At 37.4% G+C, this 26,641-nt stretch overlaps 1 protein-coding gene across 2 annotated transcripts in view; it reads left to right on the plus strand.

Annotated features, from left to right (window-relative positions):
* TSPAN12 (tetraspanin 12) overlaps positions 1-26,641 on the plus strand; it is a 47,900-nt gene that overhangs the window by 14,654 nt on the left and 6,605 nt on the right. The window contains exons 2-6 of one of the 2 annotated variants that reach the window (XM_080591026.1): positions 6-88; positions 738-873; positions 16,873-16,947; positions 21,292-21,399; positions 24,657-24,800. In XM_080591026.1, the coding sequence (XP_080447152.1) occupies positions 6-88; positions 738-873; positions 16,873-16,947; positions 21,292-21,399; positions 24,657-24,800 (546 nt within the window). The remainder of the gene's footprint in view (positions 1-5; positions 89-737; positions 874-16,872; positions 16,948-21,291; positions 21,400-24,656; positions 24,801-26,641) is intronic. The other variant, XM_080591027.1, reaches the window with a different exon arrangement.

The raw sequence follows: 26,641 nt of genomic DNA on the forward strand, positions 1-26,641 counted from the left end.
TTTAGTTGATGTCCATCAGTGTTTTAGGTGTTTCTGCTTGGATGAGAGACTACCTGAATAATGTTCTCACTTTAACTGCAGAAACAAGGTAAACCTCTCCTTAAACCTCGTAATCTGTGTAGGTGAATGATTGTGGTATATGTTGTTTCTTCCGTATAGCAACTTTCCTAATTAGGATTTCTAGAATTAAGAAGCCTTCAGTTAAGGTAATTATTGTTTTGATGAAAGGTGTATTTTTACAGGCATTATTGGCATCAGTTGAAATTTGAGATAGGGGAGATACAAATTTAATCTTGTTTTATTCCTCTTGACAGGGATCGATTTTTGGCCAATTGCCAACGTGTAACCATATTATATTTCTGTATAGTTTTGAATACTTTGAGTATAGTTTTTATTTAGTCCAGAGATTTAAGAATGCTGTTAGTTCTGTTACTGTGGTGCTTATGAGTCCTATTTATGGAACAGGGCCTCACTGTGCTACGTGCTGTGCAAGTGTAGGACAGGCACTTTGCCTTTTGCCCCAAAGAGATTTCAGACTATGCATTCATTACCTTCTGGTACCTGAATACAGCATTTGACTAAAAACACATCGAAGAGATTTCTGTGAAGCTTGTAAGGTACTGGAAATAACACATCTGCTAATCCACACTTTTCGTTTTAGTGGCTATATTATGTTTTTCCACTGTATAATTTTTGTGTGATTATGTTATTTTGATTATGGTTCTGATTGGTTTCAGGGTGGAAGAGGCTGTCATTTTGACTTACTTTCCTGTGGTCCATCCAGTCATGATTGCAGTCTGCTGTTTCCTTATCCTAGTTGGAATGTTGGGCTACTGTGGAACGGTGAAAAGAAATCTGTTGCTCCTTGTCTGGGTATGTTTCATAACCTCTAACAACAGCTAACTTCTGCTTCACTTCAACAGTGTAAGAAAAGTTTTAATCCTCTGGCACTAGATAAATACTGATTATTTTTTATTACCATGTTGAGTTATGGTATCAGTGAGGAATTGTAATTGCTAAGCACACAGTAGGAAAAAATTTATTGCTTAGACTGCATTATGCTGTGACCAAAAGACAAACAGTGTTTCATTTTTAAAAATCTACTTCATTTAGTAAAGGAGTTGCTGAAGAGAAAAATAACAAACTCTTAAATACTAATAATTACAGGAACATGAGTCTGAGTGGTCTGAAATAAGAATCAGAAGGGTAGCACAAGGGTTTGAGTGTTCAATAGCTGGATAACCCAGCCTTTATACTCACTATTGATTGTAGGAATAAAGCAAAGTAATAGCATTTGTAGCTGATGAAAGTTGATTCAGAGCGCATTCAGCTTTACATTCTTTTACCCAGATGTGGAGTTTTGCACTTGCATTTGTTTGTAAGCGAGTTTAAACATAAATGTTAAGTAGCCAGCTTTTTTCCTTTGTTCGGAGGTTACATAACTGAGCCAAGAGCAGCTGAAAACCAGTAGCCACTCCCGCACAAGGCTTTATGTAAAATTTAACTACAATGAGGCTTTGACTGTAAAAGGAGTCAAATGCCTTTTAATTCATCTAGAAGTCAGGGAGTTTGAGGACAGGCAGCCCTTGTTCAAGAAACCCTTCAACAGATTTCAAAGATTTAGATTTAAAAAATATTTAGACCTTTGGCAACACTAAAATCAAGGATGCCATGTACCTGCATGCTTCTAAGAAATCTAAGTGGTAGCCCTTTGCAGAGCTGGTCTTTGTCTTTTAGTGCAAGGATTAGTGGAATTCCAAGCAGTGTGTACACGTAAGCAATGGATGTGAGAGAGGTATATCAGATTTGTCTACTGTTTTTGCGATGGGAGAAAGTGGACTGGTAAAATCCTTCAGCTCTTGAGAATATATTGGAGTCTTGTACATGTAGAATTGGCTTCTTGCTGTTTTTTTTTTTTTTCACTGCATTGTATGTTGGGTTCTTCCAAAATGTGTACTGTTGTACTTTTCTATTGGTTTAAGGCTAAAGTACGTGATGCCTGGACCTCAAAAATGTTACACAAAATGACCCCCAAAAAAACAAAGTGAGACGTTGTCTCAGAAGTTGTCTGAGATTTATGCAACCATTGCTTTTATCTAATTGGAAATAATCTAAACAATCAGGAAACTGTGCTGGGGCTTTGCATTAAAATCTTTTTCTTTCTTTTTTCTTTTTTTTATTTTTTTGAGAAAAAATTTGAGAAAATTGGGGTAAGCTTTATTTGAGATTTCAGACAGGAGGTCTGTATCACAAGCGTCCCTTAATTGCAAGATGGCAAATACTGCTTCTCCCTTTGGATATTAAGCGCCTAGTACAATATGAAGATTATTTTTTCAAAGTTATATAATTAAGAAAAACTATCGTTTAAATATGAAAGCTTTCTAATGCAATAGTCATGCATTTTATATTTCTAGATCTTGCCAGTCAGTGAGAACAAGTTTTATGACACGTTACTTAGTTATAAGCACTTGCATAAAACTAGCAGTTTCATGTAATTTCATACTACATAATTATCTAGTAATCTTACATATTTTGTATAGCGCTGTTCATATACTTGTGTTATATAGATAATGAAAGTACTAAAAGATGGTAAACTTCATTAAGCTCTTATTTTTTCTGGTAAGGTTGTAAGATTATTTTCATTGTGTGTTTTATGGTGGTGATAACTTTTAATGGGAATTAAAATTAATTAAAAGGCGAAAGCAACTACATAATGTTATATAGTTGGCCTATATATAGGCCAATGTTACATAGTATCTGAAAAAAAAAGTTTGTTTTTGCTATAAAACTTTCAAAAAATCATAACTAATTACAAAGAAACAGTAAGAAAAAAGTTAAAACTGTTGTTTGCCTTCAGTTTATTTAAGCTGCCTGTGAAAAGAAGTCAGTTATGGCTTTTATGGCCGTCTGGAAATAAATTATTCGAAGTGTGTTTAGGCAGTCAAATTACACTATATCAGAACAAGACATTTCTGTCATTTACCTTGCAATATTTCATTCTCCGGAGCCTTAGAATTTGCTTTTGCTAGTGAAACTGATAAGCAAAATTAAGCTATCTTAAGTATGTTGTTGTTTTTGATTAATTGCTAATACAATCTTGTTATACTGCACAAGTATGCAGACAAAAGTCAATGCTTCATTCATCAGACTAATCAGAAAAGTGATGGATCTACAAAATGAGCTTTTGTAAAACCAGATGAACTAAAACAAAAGAACCTTCTTGTAAAACATTAACAACCTCTTCAATCATGGTTTTAATCTTCTTTTTGAAGTCCACAGCAGCCATAATGACAGCAAGCAAAGATACTTGGATCCACATCCTGATGTTCCTGACAGCATACTAATTGCTAATGCTAATGTGGTTAATTGAATTGGATTTTTGGAAAAATCTAATAAAGCATAAGGACTGTAAAATGTATATATCAGTGTGTTAGATATTTTTAATACAACAGAATACTATATCTATTTTCCAAATTTTATCTTGCAATTAAATGTTTGAAACTTTTCCAGCTTCATGTGGGACATAAATATAAATTGAACTAATGTTTACTCTGCTTTATAGTAAGGAAGTATAACACCTCAGTATTCTGAGGTGTATGCTCTGGATTGTTTGTAGAACCAGCAATTTTAAGCTATCAACATTTAACTTTAATTGTTTTAGGAATATATAGTCCTGAGGGCTAGTGGTATAAATAACCCAGGGTGTATACTGTAAGTGTCTGTAATGTCATTTTTTTTGTTCTGCAAATGACCAACATCCTAATTTAGAAATGAATATTTCACGTGCTGAAGATCTCCTCAAAGTTATTGTGAGGTTGTCTTGCTGCATTTTGCAGCATTGACAATTCAAGTATTAGGATAAATCCTCTAAGATGGGTAGGTTTGATTATTGTTCATATGATAAATGACTGTTTTATTCCATCATAGTATTTCATACCCCAAATATCTGCAGTTTACTCTACTAGTATTGTGGAACAACCTTTAACAAATTAAAACCAAACATCAAAAAAAAAACAAAACACCACCACAAACAAACAAAAAAAAGAATAGTTTTAGGTGCGTGAGAATTTATAAAAAGAAAATAGATGTAACGTTAAGTACATCTGGTCATCTTGATTTAGGACTGTAACATAAAGCTTATGTATTTCATAGTCCTTGGGATTTAAATATAGTTAACTAAAGCTATAGAGTTAACCTTAGGGAGAGGCTGCCAGGGGGATGTTGTGTTGCATGTTGTGTGAGACTTTGATTAGTGGCTTTTGCTTTGTGTTCTGCTGCAGCTAGGGTCACATCTCATAAATGGTCTGGTCTCTTTCCAGCTGCCATTTCCATTGTATATCAGATATGTGCTACAAAGACTTCACTAGAAAGCACATTCTTCACTTGTAGGCCTGTTCTGCCACTGGTGATGTGTGCCCTATTTCAGGGGAGACTACCTGAGAGGTTTCTGAAATACGTGCAAAGGGGGAACAGATTATCTTCTGAGACTGTGATTTCTCAAGATCGCAACATGCTCGGAATGACTTCATGAGAATGCTAGCCAAGCACTCCTTCTGTTTTGAATGTAAGGTGAACAATAGTGACAAGTTTAGTTAGAATTCAGCTTGATTCTGTTCTAAATATTTAAGAGATTAAAAAAAAAAAGACAAGAAGCACATTTAGATGTTAGTGTGGTTTTGTTTTGTAAGTGTTCTATTTACTAAGTTGATATGGTTGAGATGCCTAGCAATATACAAGTATAACATGACTTCTTCAGTCCTTCCATTTTCTTCTACTTTGATTCACTTAAAAATGAGTCTTGTGCTTTAAGTCAAATGAAATTCTTCTACTGTGTTTTCTAAAAACCTGCATTGAGAGGGTTTTTCAGAGGCACAGAAGAAATTCCTTATCTTTTGTATCTAGAAAATTGCCTGTAGAAAGGATACCATTTCTAAAATAAGACCATATTGCCCAAGTAAGTTTTAAGTTTACAGTAACTTTCTTCTAAAGAGAAAGCTGTTGCTGTTTATCAGGCAAATTCAGTGCATCTAGCACAGTGCAAAATCATACTAACTTAAATAATTTCAGTGGTTCCATCTGTATGTTTAAAAAATTTATAGAACCAAAGCGTCAGAGGTAGACTTTTTTAATATTAACCACAAAAATAATCTCTTCTATAGAGAAACTTTTGTTGCATACTGGAGCCTCATTTTCTTCTTTCCTGTTAACATTTATAGTAAACTTTCCTCAGGAGTTTTCTAGTTTACTGATAGGAATGCTTTACAAAACCAGAAACACTTTTGACTTAGACTCCTGTTGTCACCAGTGTGTTAGCTGAACTGTAATTGTAATTCAGTGAATCTCCCTTTGCTCAGCTTGGCCTAGGAGGGCAGCTCTGTTCTCCTTGTTCCAGCCATGGAATACAGTTGCATCCAATATTTTTGTCTATTAAGGAGTTGGTTTGTTGCTGATTCAGTGGCAGGCTAGTCGGTGTGAGAGTGTTAGCAAAATGTGCAGTAGCACTTTGTAGTGGGGAGTTGAGGAAAGATGGGTTGCTCATGGTTGTAAGTTTGGGAATGAGATGGAGACCCAGGCTTATTTTTTATTTAGAGATTTGGACTGTGATGCCAGCCTGAATTGGAAGATCTCAACCCCTTCAAGTCACTGCATTGACTTTAGAAACAGTCTAAGGATGACAAGCTGGAGTCCAGCTTTTTTTTTTGTGGTTCTTGTTACAGTTTTTCCAAAAATTATTTAACTTAAAAAGAAAAAAAAAAAGAAAAAAAAAGAAAAAAAAAAAGGAACTATTCTTTGCCTTTTGTCTTCTGAAGCTGTACATGTTTTGGATTGTTTTTAAGGTCTGTTGTGCACATAGCCTAACTTCATTGAAAAACCAACGAAAACAACAAAACCAAAACGTGCACATATTCTTTGAGAATAGTAACCTTAAGGGTGTGTGAATTTTATGAAGTTTTGTTTCATTTAAACAGCAAGAGGAAACTCTGTTGCTTGACAAAAAGCTCTTCATGAAAATCCCACTGGAAAATATTTTCCTGGCTGGAGTTGTATTGCAAATTCTGGCATTTACTGCTATGACTTTTCTGTAATTATAGCATTCAAACATATCTGGCTGTGCTTTCACAAAAGGAAAAACTGTTAGGAATATTTGGTCAATAGGGCAAGTTTTCTTACTGATTTTTCATCATAAAATTGTCAGAGAAATAAATATTGTTCAGAGCTAAATATTCATAGACCCCTGTTGGTGTGTGGTCAAACTGTTTGTTAATTCAGTTGTGGCAGAACTGGGTTGCAGATTGGAACTTGACAGGCTGAATTGTCTGCTAAACAAGTTGAAACACAACCAGATAAATCATTAGAATTATTTACTTACCAGAAGTGTCTCATCATTTGGACCAGATGATCTTGGAGGTCTTCTCCAACCTTAATGATTCTATGATTATTAAACTACTAAGCATCGAAAGGGAAGAAATAACTGACAAACATACTGTAATCCCATGCAGTTTAGAATTAGACAGACTGGTGTTCTTAATTTTTGCATTTTGTGCCTCTTTTTTGTGTTCATCAGCACCTCTTTATATAAATATGGTGTGACTGGGAGGAAAACCAGTAAATTCAGATATGAGCAACTTTATGAAGAAAATAAATATAGGACTATTTTTTTTATTTTGTTTTACATATTTCTAATTTTCAGTCTGAAGCTGAGCTGCGTGCAATGTCTAATAATGTATAACCATCTTTTTGTCTTGAGACTGGATAGAGGGTAAGCTTCTTTCCTGTTCAGAACAGGGTTTTAAAGGTACAAAAAAATGGTTAGATTTAGAGAACAGCGTCGGTGATGCCACAAAATAAAGCTTGGCTTTTCTGGAGAAGGTGCGTTGTGTGGGTCTCAGAACGGGGAGTGGACTACGGTGGTCTTAGGGTTTGGTGCCAGCCTCCCTATCTGCCTGCCTAGGCATGAAGTGTACTGTGGTGTCCCTATCTTCTCAACACAAACATACGTTGCTGTGTATGTACTTACAAGGCTTTTTCCAAGGCAAGTGCTTTGAAACTATACCTAATTTTTTTAGCTGGAAGAGGGAGCTTAAAGACACGAGATACAAGTTGCCTAGCTTTATGGTTTCTTGGGAGGCATTTAGAGATGAAGATTGCTGTCTGTTGGACAAACAACAAATGAGCAGATGCGCATTTGAACAACAAGGAGGGAAAAGTGTTAGGGTGGAGAAACATGTCAGGAATTGAGCTGGTGGGAGTGTCCAGGTCTTCTTGTGAATGCTTGGCTTAAATCCAAATGTTTGCTGTGCTCAGGCTGATGATCACCCCTCTGCTTAGCAGCTGTCTTGTAATACAAGGGCACGGCCAGCACAGTGCAGTTTGGTGCAGTTAGCAGTAGCTTCAAAATAAAAACTGACCAGCAACTCCAAGGCCTTTCAGGAAAATGCCTTTGGCTTATGCAAGGTTCGACACCATGATTATGATGCTGTCAGTTAAAATAGGTTTTTCATGTACTTCTGCAACAGTGAAGAGCCTCTTGCTCATCCTTTTGGAAAAAGGCATAGTGCTAAGTTGAAAGGTACATATCTGTTGAAAGTAGTCATTCTGTGGTTCCACTATGTTTTCAGTTTGAAACATGCTGCCTGAACGTTCGTGTCACATTTTGCTCTACACGCCATACTTTTAGGCTCACCTGAAGAGGGTTGAATATTTTGCCTTCTTTTTGGGATGTAAGTCCTGAGTATTGGTTTTACAAGGTGTCGCTGGGTCTGGCATCATGATTTAAATGTTTCCATGTGAACTTTGTTCCTTTTATCTTCCTTGTTCCCATTTTCCCCCATTCCTACTTATGCTGTTAATAATATTTTCTTCTTACAACTTCCTGAAAGTCATTGACGTCCAGGGCTGTAAAAAGGACTGAACTGCTCTCTGATGAATAGAGGAGGAAAGATAGTAATAATTGAAGTGGGATGACGGAAGTGGGTACAAAGGAAGCTATTGAAAGAACAGGGACTGATATGACAGTAGGTACAAGGGATTGGGGGTGCTGAGGCAAGAAAGTGGGGAGCGATACCGGGATGAGAATAAAGGGTACATCTTCACTGAGAAGCGAAGACGGGGACCTGCTCAGATGATATGTTTTCTTGTTGCTGTAGGGCATTTTTTTTCCTTTTGTCCTTCCCAGCTCCAAGCTGATAGCTTGTTTGCCCAGCTTCTTTTCCTCCACTGAAGGGAACAGAGGACAGAAGAGTTCCAGAAAGGAGGGGAGTAAGTGAGTAAGGAGATCCACAAAGCCCAGTCAAACCTCTGTGTCTTGTCTGAAATGCAGCCCAGCCTCACCAGTGGCCTACCTTTCTTTTGTCACAAAGTGAAAATGGAGTGCACATCCTGTCATGTAAATTCATCTCTTTCCTGCCTAATCTCACTGTTTGACTAATTAACCACAGAGGCACTGTGCTACGTGTGGTATCAATTTTGTACCTGAGAAGAGCACTTTCCACTCACAATGGTGAATGTTAGAAGTGTTTAGGGGCATGCTGAGGCAGACTTACTGTGTGTATCAGCACTGACATGGTCTATTTTACAAGGAAAAAGGATTTTCTTGGCCAGAGAAGGATTTTTATAATGTTTAATTTCCTTGATAGAAAATGAAGAGGAGGAAAAAGTGATCAAGGGGGCTGCGTTTTGAAAAATCTGTACAGAACAGGAAACTTTAGTTTTTCATATAAATCCTATGAAATACAGGGAGAAAAATGGGGAAAGGAATATTCTAAGCCCTGAGGAAATTATGGTCTAATGTCTATCTTTACCAAAGTCCTGTTCAGTACTTTACCCTGACCTTGCAGTGACCCTTATTCCTTGGAGTTCATTGACTTGAGGTAATTGAGCCTGGGGCAAATAAATCCTAATAATTGTCTGAAGTGCACATTTGCTTATTTCCAAAGTAATACCCATTTCCTTATATAAACAAAGATTGAGCGTTAAAGTAAAATATTTAAAACAGATCATTTCTATCTCATAGAGGAATGGAGGCTGTGAACAAAGTTCTTACAGTTCATAAGTAATACTGTCTATTTTTTAAAAAGGCAAACAGGCCAATCAAGAGAATTTGGACACACACCTTCAAAATCTGAAATGTTCATTTCCACACGTAACAAAAGCCATTTATTTTATTCAGAAAATTAGTTATAAAGGTTTTGGAAAAAGTGATCATTATTTATATAAACCTTGGATTTCACAAAACTCTTAGATGTCAAGACAATTTGTGCAGAATGATTAAATTGGGTGATCTGGGAAACTGAAATACAAAACATTTGATCAGTTTACTTTGGAATGTATTTATTTTGAAGGACTGGATGGCATTCAGTAGCTAGTGTTGTAAGTTGGTGGTTTCAGCCCATTTCCTTGTTGACTCGTGACTGCATCCCTCACAAATTTTTGCATTGTCAAGCCAGTAAACCAAATTTTAGATCAGAATGACAAATGAACTGTTAATCCCTTCAGGGCAGGGCTGAAGGAGCTGGGGAAAGGGAAGGGGGGGGGAGGCAAGGAACGTTTGCACTGCAGGAGTGGATAAACAGAATTTCAATTTGCTGTGCAGCTTGTCTGACTCCTTTTAATGAGTGTTTGCTCCCTTTCTGAAAAGTATAGCTGGATTAATCATTAAAATAGCCTCATTAGCTGTTAAACTATGACAAAATTAGAGTAAACCATAGCTTGTAACTTACTGAGGGAAGAAGGACTTTTTATTAGGTTTTTCACTGAAAGAGTCTGGTTCCTGTTGGTAATCAGGCTCTGTGGTGGTGGCCATCTGACGTTTTGTAGGGTGCGGACAGATGTCTGGATGGCTTGTGTCTCCAAAGAATAAGGCTGACAGTCTCAGGCTGTTGGCCATTGGGAAGTGCTCTGCATAACCCTCTTAAAATCTTTTGGCATCAGTTTTACATACCATATACTGCAGTCTTTCAGAGGTTCCCGTAAGGCTCCGTTCTGCAGCTGCTTGCCCTTGGAATCTCCCTCAGCCCCTGCCCTTCTCTGTCAAATCTTTCTGGCCTCTCTTGTCATTTGGACCACGTTGCCCAAGAAGGTGAGAGCATCAGACAGCAAGTCTGAGGAGGCTGGACTTGCTGAGCAGTTACTTTTTGTTTGCTCTGAGATGAGAGTTGTGGTTTTTCTTGAGTCTGGAAAAAGTGTGTTATCTTCTGGGAGAAAAGAAAAACGCTTGGGAGGAGGGAGCTAAAGCTTGAAAATAGATGTTTATTAAATGAAATGCAAAGCACGTGAGTGATGATTCATTAACAAGTGTAACTGATCCTTCAAAAATTGAGGGATTTCTAGAGTCTTATAGACAAGATTTGCCAGCAGCTGGAACATCCCCCACGCTCTCATTTTTTCTTCACCATATTGCAATTTCTGACTCCAGTCATTAGCCTTTGTCTGCTTTTGCCATTGCTTTCATATACAGAATGCTCTTTTGCTTTCTCACTGTTTGGAAATGAACTTCAGAAGAAGCCAATATTTTTGGTATGTTGTGTGATAGGATATATTCATTATCTGGAGAAGAACTTAGACTGTGAAGTGTCCTCAGGTTTTCCAGAGCAGTAGTATCTAACCAGGCTTCTGTAAGAACAGATTAAATAGGGTCTAGTCCCAGTAAAAGGAGCGTCACGTAATACGAAAACCAGAAGGTGTGAGGAAAGAAAAAGGTGAACTAAGCCACTCTTATGCCTTTCTGGTTCTGATGAAATCTGGGTGGCTGCAGAGCCATGTCTCAGTTGTGTTTTCATGAGTTGCCTAGACTCTTGCTTCCAAATCATACTTCTAGGCTGCAAACAACATGGGAATACCATGAGCAGGTATGAGCAGGATCTAAAAGAATGAGTGGGGATTTTTTTAGGTCTTTGATTCTCCCTGTGCTTGACATAACAGCCCACTAATTTTACACGTTATAGTAGTTGAATGCTGATGAGGCATTCAATAAGTCATTGGCAGAAAAATTACCAAACCCAGCTGTAGCAGAGAAAAAAAGCCATGTGCTAATACTTCAGGAACATGAGCTATAAATAGCTTTGTAGTATAGCTACTCTTACTGCCTAGGCTGCTTGTCACAAGAGGCTAATAGTGATTTGTAGGTCAATAAATACCTTAGGTCATCAAATTTCTGTTAGGGCTTCTGCTCTTAGCTTAATTTCTGGCATAAAGCTTACACTAGAGTTTGAAAGGGCATCTGCAGAGGACTGTCATGTAGTTTTTGCATCTGTGCCAGCAGGATTATCACGATGGTAGGTAATAGAATATTGAATATTCACATTGCCTTGGCTATTGCACTGAAGACTGCTGAAGCTGACTAGATTTTTAACTCTAGTTTTCCTTTGCTAATTGTATCTAGAATTGGTTTCTTCCATTGTCAAATATCTCTGAAAAAATCCATGCTCTTGGATATACTTTGGAGAAGAGCATTTACAATAGGGGCGACTGGGGTGGGAGGAGGAGGAAAATTTTTGTAAATTCCCTCATTGTACTGTTTTCTGAAGTCTGGAGTCATTTTTGATGGTCCTGTTGCCATGTTAGTAGCAGAAGTAGGAGGTTATTTTTCACAAGTTCTTTTCACCTGTTGCCCAAAAGCATAGACCAGTTTCAATATTATTGATTAATTGCAAGCATAATGTGGTATATTCAAGACAAAAAAATAATCTCTAGAACTGCAGTGCGTCTTGAATTACATCTCTGCATGAAACATTGTGCTTCATACTTTATATCCCTCCCTGTAGTTACCCACAATTACATCCAAAAAATCCTATACTCTGCAGTATAGAAAGCCATAAAAAAGATTCTGTGAGAGAGATACTTCATCTGGTGCCATTCACTACACTCAGAACAGAATGTGAATTGTTAGAAAAAAAAAAAACACTTTTTGAACTAATGCAAAATGTCTTTGATTTTTGCCATAATGATTTTGCACTTACTATTGCTATGTTATAGGTATATAAATGATGGAAACCATAGAGAAAGAAGTGTGTTCCTGTGATGTATTCTGTGGTGGTAGTCTTTTGCTTAGTTTGGTAGAGAAAATAGAATAGCCAAAAACCTGTCATAGTTTAATTAGGATAAATTAATTTTATAGTTCCTTTTTTTAAGCCTTACATGGAGAGAGAGGAAGACATTTGGGGCATATGCCAGCATGTATATGCTCCACATACGGAGCACTGACATATGTGGAACTTGTACCCTTTTATGCGATGCCACTGCTGCATGCAGGAATTTTATTCAGATTAAAACTTTTGATCTATTTAGACAATCCACACAGATCTTTCTAAAAATAGTTTTGAATTAGTTTGATGTTTTTAATGCGTATCTGCAAATAGCATGTACCTTTCTAGTGCTTGAACAGGTTGATAGCGTTTATGCAAGTAGATATCTGAATAATTATCTGAATTAGCACAAAAAACCTACAACTTCAGTGCCAGTCCCCATTTTTAATTATTACTATTTTTTTTAATTCTTGATCATTTGAGAATTACTTTTCTGTGGTTGAATTTTATCATCAGTGGATTTTCATTCTGTTATCTTGCTGTGCCTTTGTATTATTATAGGTGAATTCGCTGTAGCAGTGGATTTATGGCTGTCCAATTCTTTAACAAGAAGGGGTGTTATAACTTGTAGCAGCTGAGCGTGATCTTGCAGTGTCTTTGCACTTACTGTGAGTGTTCACTGTGATAGGTTTCCATGCTATTGATGTGTGTTTTCTGCATCAGCGGATTCAGGGCAGGATGAGCATGTAAACTGTGGTCACTTTTACGCCTGTATCACACGAAGAGTATTCCAGCAGAACAATATCTTGTCACAATTTAGGGAATATGCTTAATGTCTTTCTAGGCCCTTCATCCCCCTGTCATTTCCCCATGTCTTTGAAGGTCGTTTTCACAGTAATGACTTTGTTTTTATTCCCACTTACTTTCTGTTTACTGTTTTGTATAAGAAAGGAAGAGGAAAAGGATTATTCTGAACTCCATAGCCCGAGTTCCTTTGTGCCTGTCTCATAAGTAACATGCTGGAAAAGTACAGTTGTACAAACCTCCACAGGCCATTAACGCCTCAGCTCTCTATTCTGGGGACAGAGCTGCATACACATACCCATCTGTTGCTAGAGGATTCCAGGTGCTTGTGCAAGGCTCTGGGTATTAGGAGAGATGCCTCTGCTGGAAAACTACTGCTTTACTGAGCTGTTTCATTCCTTCCTTCCTCCCTTGGGCCAGTGTCTGTGAGCAAGTTAAACGAGGGAGTTACAGGGGAACCAGCTCCTGCTAATTGACTACATCCATTTGACACTGTAGGGATACTGAAGTTTAGGATCTTGGCCACATGCGTGTCCCTGGCTTAGAGAGAAGCAGTCTCTCTGGTATTTTTTATTTCTTTTTTAAATTGGGAAATATTTTTACTTTGATTCATTACTCTCAAGGGTGTTTTCTACTGGCATTTCAGTCATCCATCTTTTCTCAAAGCAACAAAATTTTAGCCTTTTCCACAGCCTTGCTCGTGGAAGACCTTCAGTGAAACCAATTCAGCCAGATTTGTAACAGGATGAAGGAGCCACCTCAATTTTTTGATGATTTTGCATAGTCTTAATAGGGCAAGAATGATAAGTCTGTAGAATTTGCCATGCAAGAGGTCTAATTCTTGGAGTGACCATGGCTTTGCATTATTGCTTGCAGATTTTTTCATGGTGACTTGTAAATACCTTTAAAAAAACTGCTCAATCCTTTCTGTGCCTTGCTTTCTCCTGCCATGTCCTGGGAGAGGGGGAAAAAACCAAAGGTAGAAGGTACCGTGGCAATGACACCAAGAGTGGTTTGTTATGAGGGAGGTGGGCTGTTGAAGGTATTATCAGTGACCTGGGGGCATGGGTTTGGGTGTAAAGCATGATGGTGTTCCACAGTGAGTTCGCCTCCTTTACAAAATGTACCACTTAACCCACAGAAGCAAGGAAGAAACATTAAACCTTGGTTTGAAACCAAATCCTTGTATTTGGCAAAAAGTAGGAGTGTGTAAATGCAGAAAGATGCATTTAACATTGAGACTCCCTTGGAAATTCAACTGGGAACAAGGAATAAGCATTTAAGCGAATAACTCCTGTATTTGGAAGATGGAAGTTAGGGGTAATAAATTTATGTAATGGCTCCAGAGGCTTTTTTCCCCCACACGAATTCTGTAAGAATTACTTGTTCTTCAAACCATTAAATGTATAGAGTTATAATGTTCCCCTTCAACAGCACAGTGAAGCTGAAGCTCGTGTATGAGAGTTTAGTCTGCCTGCAGTTGCTCAATTCCTAGCATATACCTTCATATCTGTAAATTCTTTGTCATTTGTTGTCTTTTCCCTTATGGACAGAAGATGGGCTTTCTCAAGACAGAAGGCTTGGTTCTGCAGTGCTGTGATGTGTCCAGATGTAGCTAGAGTAGGAGGAACTCAGTTCCTAGCAGACCCAGAAATGGTTTGAGTAAATCTGGATAAACAGTGTCCTATCCCAGGCTATATTCAGTAACTGGAGAAAATAGTGTGTTTTGGTTCTTCTGTCTCCAACTGCTACCAGAAACTGTTTTAACGATATGCTGACAAAAATGGGGAAATATCAAATGTTAAGGTTTGTGAATGAATGAAATGTTACAAGGAGCTGTAAATTAAGCATTTTCCAGAGTATGCCACATATACACACACAGATGTATCACTTTCACTATGGTCAGTGAGTTTTATATAACATTTGGGGATAGCAGGCAGTCCCAGACACGTTATTCAGTCACAGTTTAAAACCACTGAAATTTTCTTTGACAAATGAGAACTCAAATTCACTTTTCACCTAAACATTCAGTTGTTCTCCGTCTCAAAAATGTCAGTGTTACCCGTAATGTCCTTAAGCCCTTTTCCAAATGAAGTAAGAGTTAAAGCAGGTGGCATTCTTTCCTCCTTTCAAATAGAATACTTTGCAAAATAGATTTCCATTTAAAAAAAAAAAGGAAAGAAAAAACACCTTTGCTTAAATTACAGACAGTACAGTAGCAGTGGATAGATTGTCTAGAAGCTTATGAATTTATTTTTTACAGAAAGCATCATCGTTCTTATGAAGTACAACTCATTTTTTCTTCTTTTGGACCTTTGCAGAATGAACATACTGGTTGTTGAAGGCTTATACTGGAGCTCTGTGTGTGCTTAGTGTTGATTTGTAAAGACATGCAATGTGTTATTCAGTTACAGTGACTATGAAAATGCAATGTTACATGGCAGAGACTGCTAAAACAGGATCTCTGCTTTCAACACCATCTTTGTAGTGCACGCCTTTATAGGATGAGGGTGTGAATACAAGATTCTCTTGAAAATTCACATAGATATTTTTGCATGCACGCTTTTAATTTGACTGTTGTGACTACCAAGATGATTCAGGGAGTTAGGTTTGATCAGCAAGTAGAACTAAAGGCAAGACACTGTTCATTAGCTGCCAAGGTGAATTATACAGTTCCAGACTGGGTGTATGAAAATGATCTTATACAGAGGCGTATTAAATCCTAACACTTGTGGATTTATATTCTCTATTTTGAATAAAACAGTTTATTGACCTTTAAATAAGAAAAAAAAATCGCCTTCAGTACATATTTGTGTTTTCTATACCTTCCTAAATACATTCTAGAATGAAATGACTAACTTAGAAGCATTTTGGCATTTATCCTACTAAAGAAATCGTATATTTGTTCTATTCTGGTTTATATTTTGATTTTGGTGTTTCTTTGTGCACATGTACTAATTCATTACCTCTTTAAAAAAAAAAATTAGATGGGGAAGCTAACGTGGGGCACAGGAACTTCTAGAGCACTCTGTCAAAAGTCTCTGCACCTCTGTCTCTGCTTTTGGCCCAAGAATAGGGGAGAGGAAGAGAGCTAGTAAAACAGTAAATCAGGAACAATAGAAACAGTCAGTCTCATGGGAGAAATTTAAAATCATAGCTTCATTGTTTTTGAACTCCAAATAAAATTAAAATCCATTAAGACTAACTTTAAGACTGAGAACAAGGTGAAGGTCAGTCCAGTGACGTGGAAGAATGTTTGGAGTTGAGAGTGAATGGAACTTTTCTTTAAATAAAACGGTACATGAGTTACTCTTAATAGAGCATAATAGTTAAAGCAGTCCCTATTTCCATGCTGCTTCAGTTCAGAAGGGCTTTGTTGATGCTATATAGAAGTTTGCTGTGATTAGGAAGAGTAAAAACGTCAGCTTTTCTTAACAGTCTTTGCCAAGTCCTGTACAGCTTCTTCATTTGTACATTTTTTTCTATTTTTAAATAATATTTTTAATATTTTTAAATAATTCAAAGGTGAGATAAAGAATTTCTATCCATATTAATAACTATTTGTGCATTTATGCCTGATCCCTGATCTCAAATACTTAAAATAATTTTAAGAGCATAGCTTTCAACAACCCTTATTTGTGTTAACATCTTGACAATCCTTTTAATCTTGACAATCCTTTTAATTATTTTTCCCCTACTTCTGGCTATTAACCATGGAACATTGCTTAAGTGAGTAGAAGTGAAAAAAGTGAGGGGCTTTTTACATACAGGAGGTGAAATAAGATTGTTTTCCGCACGGTAGTGTTTCATATGCTTCATGTTAAGTCAGTAAGAAAAGTTACATGACTTAAATCTTTAGAAAGTTTGCTTCATGAATCTTTAATATTTTGTTAATAAAAAATGTATTTCAGATTCCACGTCCTCAGTCACGTGAAATATTAGTGATGTTTTGAGATGTCCTTTAATATTTTAAGTCTTTTTTTTTTTTTTTTTTCAAAGTTAACATGAATTTCAAAAGTAACTAAGGCCATTCTGTTTTCTGCAGTACTTTGGAAGCTTGCTTGTAATATTCTGTGTTGAACTGGCCTGTGGTGTTTGGACCTATGAGCAGGAAATAACGGTGAGTCAGCAAAGGAGGCTGCATTTTTTCAACAGAAGAAAACAAAGATTTCCATTAGCTAGCTGTTTTCTAATTGCTGTAGTGTTTATCTTTGTTCATTATTCTGACAGTCTAATTTCATGTGACTGTCTTTTTTTTTTTAAACAGAATTCTTCTGGAAAGTCGCGTCTGTCTGGAAGGTCCCGTCTGGGTTTCTCCCCACCCACTCTATTTGAGAGACAAATCTGCAGCCCCTGATTTATTTAAGGACTTTATTTTTAGTTAATTCTTGCTTAGGCAGATTCTCATTGAAGCCAGTGGAAATTTTAAGGATTAAATATGATCTTCAGTTTTTAAGATAAGTATTTTGAGGGAGGAGATGTGAGAATTTGTAGGGATTTTGCTCTAAAAGTTCTTAATGTTTTAAAGAAAAGCTCAAGCTCAGTGTACTATGTGGTAAACAGTGTGTTCTTTCAATAAGGAACTTGCTGCCTTCTGAAATCGCACTGCCTCCACAAGCTATAAATGCCAGTTTTAAGCAAAGCATGTCTGAGCTATAAAACACTCTTCTGTAAACTTGTGAAGAGGTTTTATCTCAGTCTAGTTTGTGTAGCTGTATCATCATGCAGGAAAATGGGTAGGTGTTGAGCAAAAAAAAACAGAATGAAATGTTATTCTGCTGGCTGCTACATCCTTTTGTCTTGCGTTCAGTCTGGTACATTTGTATGAATAGTGGGACAAATATTTTTCTTTGAGCTGCCAAAATATGCCCAACATATTGGTCTTTTCAGCAGTGTGTAGTTTTACATTGCTGCAGTAAGATGGGAGGGAGCTTTCCTGGTGTTTACACAGTACTGGGATTAGAGGAATTTCTGGCAGATTTGAAGTCTGAAGTTACGTGGCAGCATTTTGCATCAGAATTCATTCCCTTGCTATACAGATTCCAACAGGGTGTTCTAATTTAACAATGATTAAGGCTATCCCTTTACTTTAAATGTCAACTCACATTGATGCATTTTAAAACTGGGAATGCAGGTGAGAGGCGTGCATCATCCTATTGGCACAGCTGCCCTCTCCAGGGTTTTGCCAAGGATGACAATTATAACTAACATCTTTCCACATAAATCTTGTCAGTGGAAGCTGGCTGAAATGACATAACCTTCAATGCACCAGTATATGCCTTCTCCAGCCTTTTCTATTCAGATAGAAAACCTGAAGCTATGGGTGTGTTTTGGGGCAACCCCCAAGCTATGGGGATAACTGTTCAGTTACCTGCTATGCTGCTGAAACTCTAACCTGGAACATTTTGATAAAAGCCCAGATGCCCAACCATATGTTAAGGCACTGGTGATACTTCTTCCCCTCAGAAAAACCCATGGCTTTCCCCAGGCCCCTCGCCCCTTTTGAGAGCAGCACTGAGCTCCATGTCTGTGCCTTTGGCAGTGGGTCACAGGGAACCCAGTAATCCATGCTCCTCCAGGTTTTCCTCTTTCTTCCAGGAATTCAAGAATATGAACGTGAACTCTGAACATACAAAGAGAACAGAAAAAGATCTCTTCAGAAATTGCTTTTCTTTTTGTCTTTTCTTCCCGTCTTTTACACCTTTTTCCTTATCCTCTGAAATACTGTGCCTTTATTTTCTCTTTCCATCTGATTACCTTTCCTTCTCCTTCTTTGTCGTAACACCAGCGCTCCTTGTGTAATGAGATTGACCAGACTCAGGTTACCTGCTGCTGACACCCGTAGGAAATGTGGTGGTTTGGAAAAGCACAGCTGTTTCTCAGTGATTCTTTCATACCTGTGCAGGTCACTTCCCTGCAGCGTGCTTTCTCCGATTCTGCTGCATGGAGATGAGACAACTGCTTTGTATCCCCGGGGAATGACTCGCTGTCATGTTGGTTTCAGTGTAGCATGAAATCACAAGAACCCCTTGTGCATCTCAGAGAATCAGTTAGCATTAGTGTAGGTGGGTGTGTGATGTTGTCAAAAACGTCACTGAGGCATAGCCACCTCTGCTAATCCAAAATGGTCTTTCTTTGGCATATGGTCAAATCTGCTGTAAGAGCCCTTGTATAAACAATTTTCCTGCTAGCTCATGATAGCTCTCAGCATGAAGTGTGCCTCATGACTAATTTTTCCACCCACAAGAATGAACAGCCAGTGTTGGTTCTCAGCTTACTTGGGCATTGGTCAGGCCTTGGTACATATTAGAAAAATAATCATAATGAGCAGATCTGAACAGCAAACTGAGCTTTGTATGCTAAATTCAAACCAATATTTCTAAATTTTTGTTTATTTACACACTGCATGAAGGCGGTGTTATACAAATTAAACATATGGTACATGGTCAAATGAATGCATCTCACGGTTCTGTGTTATTGTGCAGTACTGTGCATACAAGCTGACAGGAAGCTACTTAACAGATACATTGATGTCCTTAGTTTGACATCTAGATATTGTGGTAGTAGTCAAACATACAGATTCCAGACTGTGTCCCTCCTTAGCTCCAGAATTCAAATTGCCTTCCTACAGTGGGTTTTAGTTTGATTTGATTTGTTTTTAACTTCCATCTCTCACTTTCTGTTTTTTTTCCTCCTCCTCATTGTTTTCATAAAGAAGATGGACACCTTTTGTTATGTGTGTAAACTAGGACTGTATTCAACTCAAGATAATAAAATAGTCTAACAAATAAAATCTTAATTGCAGTGATATCAAGTATTATCCAAAGAAAGCAGAGTACATTTCTCTTTACACAGCACTGGAAGTCAGCATTGAGTACAAAAGCAAATTATTTTATTATAGTGACTAGTGTAATGTTTGCAATAAAGGTATTCTGTGATACTGTTTTCATAAGTATTCTTAGTGCTGTACTGCTAACATATTTTTCATGTGGACAATGGTGAATTCAAAGCTTTATAGCATAAGGAATAAAAATTCTGCAAAGTGAAAGGTGTGTTAAAGTTCTGGGTTATTATTATTAATATATTCGTGATATACAAAGCTTTACCAGGAGTCAAAATTGTCGCATAATGTAACAGTTATCAAATGCTCTTATTTGGATTACAGAGTCAGTCAGGCATCGACTGACCCTGTATTCTTGTAGAGCACCTGACACGACAAGGACCAGGCTTCTTGGAAAGCATTGTGATTTTTTTTTTTCTCCTTAAGTTACATTTATTTCTATTCACACAGTGCTGTTACTGTTTGCTCCAAATTGAACTGGAGAGCTCAGTCATAGCCACTAGAGTAGCTTGGCTCCCCTGCCCTCCAAATGAAAGCCTATATTGCAATTGTGATTGCTTTCACCGCGACTATTAAGGCCAGTGGGAACAAGGCAAAACTCAGCACCACATGTGTGCCTAGAAGGGTGACTGTGAAGTCTTCAGCTCCTTGTTTTAGTTTGGCACACTGAAATTTGTGCTGCTAAACAGGAAGCCAGTTTCTTTCCTCACTTCTTAACTGCACTGTATGCCCAGTGCTATAGCATTTGCTTACTTTATTTCTAACAAATTACTAGTTAGGGGTCATCATCTGATGAGAACACCAGCTCCTCACTTCTGAGTAGTCAGGTTTTAAAAAAATACTTTAACAATTATCCTTTCAGAGGAGAAGATTTACAAGGCAATGAGTGTGTGTGAAGAAAAATTTCACAGGTCCTCACTGTCTAAACTTGTTATTGTTCTTAAGTGAGATACTGAAATTGAGCACATTCAGGATACCTGTGTGCTCAACTTCAGTCAAAGCCAGAAAGCTACTGGAAAGATGATCAGGGCAGAATTAATCTCAATTTTATAAATTTAAAAGATAGATATTTAAATCTGCGTTTGTCACCTTAGACGTTGAAGAAAGTGGATTTGGGACTTCAAGGGAATGATTCATCTGCCTTGTGTAAAATATTTCTTGCGATGAGATGAATTGCCCTGGACAGCTGCCTGTTTCTTTGTATTGACTAAGAAGGCAACAAGGAGATAACTAAATTGGAGCAGACGAATTCCATCCCTGATGACTGGGATGGGGCTTGGTTCAAGTTTTATGCCAGATAAAATCTGGTAATAATATAATCAAATTGTACACAACAATCTTTGAATCTCTCCAAAATGCAGTAGCTCCTTTTCAGTGTACACTACATTACTAGCAAAAGATCCAAATAACTTCTTCCTGCTATTGTAATAAAGGTTTATAAAGATTTGGTGTCGCAAAAAATGAAACATTTATTTTTCCTGTTTTATTCGAATACGGAGTTATTTTGGTTATTGCACTTAAAAGATCTCAGAGTAGATGAAGGTTCTGGGTTTGGAGCCATAAGCTAACTGGCCTATTCATCAGCTTTCTGTTGTGTCAATCACTTTTCTTTCCTTGTTCTAGGTTCCAGTACAGTGGTCTGATATGATCACTCTGAAAGCCAGGATGACCAATTATGGCCTACCTAGATACCAGTGGCTGACCCATGCCTGGAATTTCTTTCAGAGGGAGGTAAGAAGATGGTTAATTCATTAACTGAAATAAAACATCCTTAGTATTATTTATCTGCTAAAGGAAAAGCTTTATTTTTAAATGAATAGATGAATGCAAGTTAAATGAAGCCCTGTGTAGTGATGATGTCTTTTACATCACTTGATATCCAGCTTTTGAGCTTCTGTACGTCCTAAAGACACTATTCTGTATATTTTACAACTTGATCTCCCATTTTCTTAGAAATAATATTATTCACATGACATGCTGTAGCTTTGCCTAATGCAGGTAAGTTCATGTGTATTCCTATTATATATATTTTAATATCAGTATGTTGTAGAGACCTGCACCTCAAAAAGTAAATTAAAATAAATGACCAACGTTTGGTAGTTTACACTACTGAACTACTACTACTACAAATGCTACCAATACTAGTAGTGGACAAACATGACAACCTCAATAGCTTATTTCTGTTCAGTCACATAAGTAATTCTTAATATCATCAAAGTATCTAGCAGTTCAGGAGTCGGAAGGTCTATATCTACTTAATGTGTGTAATCATGGTGTTACATGAAGCCTAATCAGAAATAACACTCAGAACATATTAAAACCCTCGTTGTATATGTCAAAAGTAAGAATGTTACTAAATTCAGTTAAAGTGCTAGCACTATCTTTTTTTCTGCCAGTAATGTTAGGACACCAACACCTTTTAGGATTATTATATAAATTAAGAATATGGCTTATGTAGAATTGAAATTCTTCAGGTAAAATAAAACGAACACTTCTATATTCTATTTTAATATTAAGCTGTGCTCCCCTTCCTGTATGCTCTGTTAGTTTCCTTTCATGGAACTGTCATGTATAAGATCTGTGGTTACCTGGAATTGGGTGGGACAGGAAACTTCCAAAAGGATGCCAATGCTGTCTCTTTTGCTGAGGTTAGCGAAAAGTGATCAGGGTTTTTATTTCCTTTGACCAGGGGTGAAAAAAACAAAGCAAAAAACTGCCTCGTATTCACAGCTTTGCCCTGTAGCCTACTAAAATTCAGAACTATTTTTAAAGAATGAAGTATTATGTTACAAAAATGAAATTGCCCAAGGTAAAACCCATTAACTACAAATGTAACTCGTGCAGGAAGAGAACTCTTTAAATGCCTGTCATTGTGCTGCCCTTGTTGAAATGTTTAAGTCTATCGGTGTTGCATAGATTTCCTGTTTATTTAAACACTTCCTAGCTGTGCTTGGTTAGTCTGTATTTATACTAAAACCTGAAAGAGAGAGCGAGGACTTCATGCATTTAAGCCCCTCACCCCTGCTCTGGCTATTCAAGTGCTACGTTAAACAGTAATCCTTCATATGCAGGTAGAGTGTGTGTCTGTTCTGTAGCATGAGTTAACATAATCAGATGGTCTTGAATTCCTTGAATAGAGCTGATATTGTATCTTGATTTAAATGTATAGGTTGATTAAATAAAAAGCTGTCTTTTATGCTCCTGGTTATAGTAGTGTCATAATAATGGTTTTAAGGTGAATACTAGCAATAAAATATCAGCTTCTTTGCCAAAGAAGCCATGCCTTAACTCTTCTAGGGGAGAAGAATTTCTTTTATAAGTTAAATTTCTTGTGTTCTATCTGTGACCAAAGGAATTTTGAGAAAGTTTGAAGTGAATTTAAGAAGGCTCTTCTACTGCTTATACTAAACTGTTGGAGTCTCATTTTTGTTCTGCCTGCTCATAACTTAGATGGTGAATGGGTGAGCATGGTATGTATTTTATGCCTGAATGAGCACTCTGCAGGAGGCCCTTCTTTAGTCAGCATTATGATTTTTGCCAGTTCCTAAAAAGTCAGCTCTGATCAGCCGTGTGCTCTTTCTTCTGTATTATTTAACATCTGAGAGAGACGGGTAATGTATTTCCCACCACCGCTACCACCTCCCTTGCTGGTCTAATGCCAGAGTTGTGACTAAGCTAAGGAAGGCAGGAAGGGTTGTTTCGAGTCAGGAAGGAAGAACTGGGGTTGGGGAAAAAAGACTCGATAGTAAGGAGAGACTGTTTAATGAGGTTGACTTTATAGTTGCGATGGGGAGCCAAAGCTTGAGCTTTCTTTAGAAAGTCCTGTACTGGAAGTCAGGGAGGATTTTGACTGACTAAAGAATTGATAAAAATACGGGTGCTAAAGCTGTGCTGAAAATCAGAAATGGAAGAAGTGGGATTTGTAAGAGGACTGGAGTACAAGCATTCTACCTGGGCACTGATCTGTTTGAATATGACTGAGAAGTGGATTAATCATATACAGAAGTCTGGCTGTGAGGTGGGTAAACGGGGCAAATGTTCTTATGTCCATGGGTCTTTGCCAGATGATGAATTGTAAACACTGAGATTGGTAGTGGAGGACATTCAGATGGACGGCACCATTTTGTTCCTCCAACAAGGCCTTTTCTCAGTCATATCAACTCCCCATCCAATGCTGAAAAAAAAAATCTGACATAGCTGCTTCAGCTGTTTTTTATGTGAATGCAGTTAGGAATGTGGTAGGCTAGTCATTTGTCTTTAAATCTCCTGGTGTGCTCTTCAGAGAAGACAGGTTGTTAGCCCTGGTGGTTTTTATAGTCAATTATGGCTCATCTACTTTGCAGCCAGAGTTTCCACTTTTATGATTGATTCTGTTGCTGTGTTTTATTATTTTATTTTAGTGTGATGTCCTATTCTTCCATTTACATTTCGTCTTTCAATATTTGTAATTTCTCTACATTTTCTCACTCTTTTAACTTTTTATTTTATTACTGTTTTCAGATAAATCTCTGCTGTATGCTTTTTCTGATCTATTTTTCAACAGATATGTCCATAGCTGTAGCCTTGCAGGAATAGTCGTTACTAGTAAGACCGTAATAATATTTTTTTTAAAATTTACTTTAGCTACAGATGTGGTTGTTCACTCTTTTGCCATGAGATTATCACGCGTTAGTCTACAGTAATATGGATAGAAAAACTAAAGGGTACAATAATTTCTGCAAAGCCTCCTTTGAAGGAACAGTAGGGTTTTAAAGGACAGAGCAGTATCATTGGCTCTTTCTGAGGTGTTCATTGGTTACTGCATTACTTCTTTCACATTGCTTTTCTGTCAAAGCAGAGGAATATACATGAAAGCTCTTGTATGTGTTTTGGTCCTACTTAAATACTGCAAAAGGTTTTAATAGGAATTTATTTAACTTGTTTAATGACCTACTATTATGAAGAAGTAGCATCATTATTGCTGATCTTGGCTAATCCTTCCTTTGCAGTTTAAATGTTGTGGGGTGGTGTACTTCACAGACTGGCTGGAAATGACAGAGATGGACTGGCCACCTGACTCCTGTTGTGTCAGAGAGTTCCCAGGATGCTCTAAGCAGGCACATCATGAGGATCTCAGTGACCTTTATCAGGAGGTAAGAATTAAAATATGGGTATTTCAGATAGCTTTGTGCAGTCTTCATGATCCAGTTTCTTTTTCCAAACTTTTTTTTTTTCACTTGCAGTGCAGCAGAAAGGTTTGCAGAGCAATTCTTTTTTTTTTTTTTTTTGAAAGAAGTTAATGTTGTTAATGCTGAGGTTTTGAGCATCTGCTGTCTTTTTTAATGAAGCCCTCCAGAGGCAGCACTCTTGAAGCACTACCTTCCTACCTGCACACCTTGTTCTCTTACAGATGTCAGAAGGTCCTTTAACTGTGGAGGTAGACACTGAAAATCAGGAGCACATGTATTGACAAAGATACTGAGATTCTCAGATCTTTTTTTCACAGTGTTTTTCTGAAGAGATGAAACAAATTAGGCGTGAGGGAGGATATGTTGTTTTCGGTATGGTTTTTAGTTCTGGTGTTTTTTATAGCCAATTGTGGCTTATCTGCTTTGCAGCCAGAGTTCTCACTTCTATTTGATTCTGGGTAGTGAGAGGAGAAGACTTAAGCAAAGGTGTTCAAGTTGACCCAAGCAACTCAACAGGCAGTCTGGTAGTAGTCCAACACTTACTCCTTGGGTGCCACCAATATAGCTTAGGTAATTCCTGAGCCAAAGTTATTGTGAGATCTTTTTCTTTCTTTACCTTGAATATTACTTTTAGAGGAAGGAAGATGAATGGCAATACCTAAGTGAGCTCTTCTGGGTGTGAAATTGGGAATGAGTCCAGGAGGAACCAGGCCTGGAACATCATGCTGGTTCTTTGCTGTGACATCCAAATCGAGATCAATACTAGGACAAGCCCAGTCCTTGAAGGTGGGCTTCCATGAGGTTGACAAAGTTCCCATTCATGATTTTTCCCCAAAAGTAATTGACCATATAGTTTGACATTTGGATATATAATGTAACAATTTCTTCAGTTACTTTTGGAGAATAAAAATAACAGCTGTTAGAAAGGAGAAGATTTTTCAACTCCTGAAACCATCCATTGTGTTCCAAACTGTGTTAAATGTCAAAACTGCTAGATTCAGTTTGAAGTCTCTCAATAAAAGTAGGCACATGGAGAAAGAGAATCAGAGACACAATAGAACTAACATGACAAGAAGTAAGTCTCAGTCAAGTAGCTACCAGGATGTGTGAAAAAAGTGTGTGAGAATTAATAGAGAAAGACAACGATGTTGCGGAGCACAAAGACTACATTAATACCCACTTGATTTATAAAGAGACTGCCTGGCTTTTTTCTAAAAGAAACCTGAAGGGCACATTTATAGTTCTTCCTCTATTGTACCGCAGATATCCCAGAGACGTTTTGATTGGATTAATCTCTTATTAAAAAAAATAAATAAACACACACACACACATATATTTGGCTCTCTACTGCAGAATCTTTTCCAAAAAGGGACAGCCTTTATTTTGTTTCACTAGCCGCAAAAAATAATGTTTTGCTTTCTGAGTTATGTACAGTGTTTGGTTGGCAAAACTGTTTTTTTTTTTTCCATGATGCTTGTTTGTGGGTTTTCTTACAGGCTTGTACTATATACTTGTTCTTATATTTATCACTGTCGTGCAAAAACAACTTTAACTGCAAGGCTAATCTGTCTGACTTCTGCTTTGGAGAACGGAAGGAGAAAAGCTTCTTTAGAAAGTGATTTAAAACAAATTTATGTAGTCTGCTGATTCTAGAGGGAATCTGATGAGATTAGCCTCACTAGGCTAAAATTGGCTTATGTAAATATCCATTCTGGTACTTCAGAAAAGTCCTTTGGAGTATTTCAGAAAACTGAAGTTTAGTTTGTTGGCTGGGATGGATAAAAGTTTGTTGTAGCTGTGCTGTA

This window comes from Anser brachyrhynchus, assembly GCF_964034855.1.
Source record: "Anser brachyrhynchus genome assembly, chromosome: 1".
NCBI lineage: Eukaryota > Metazoa > Chordata > Aves > Anseriformes > Anatidae > Anser > Anser brachyrhynchus.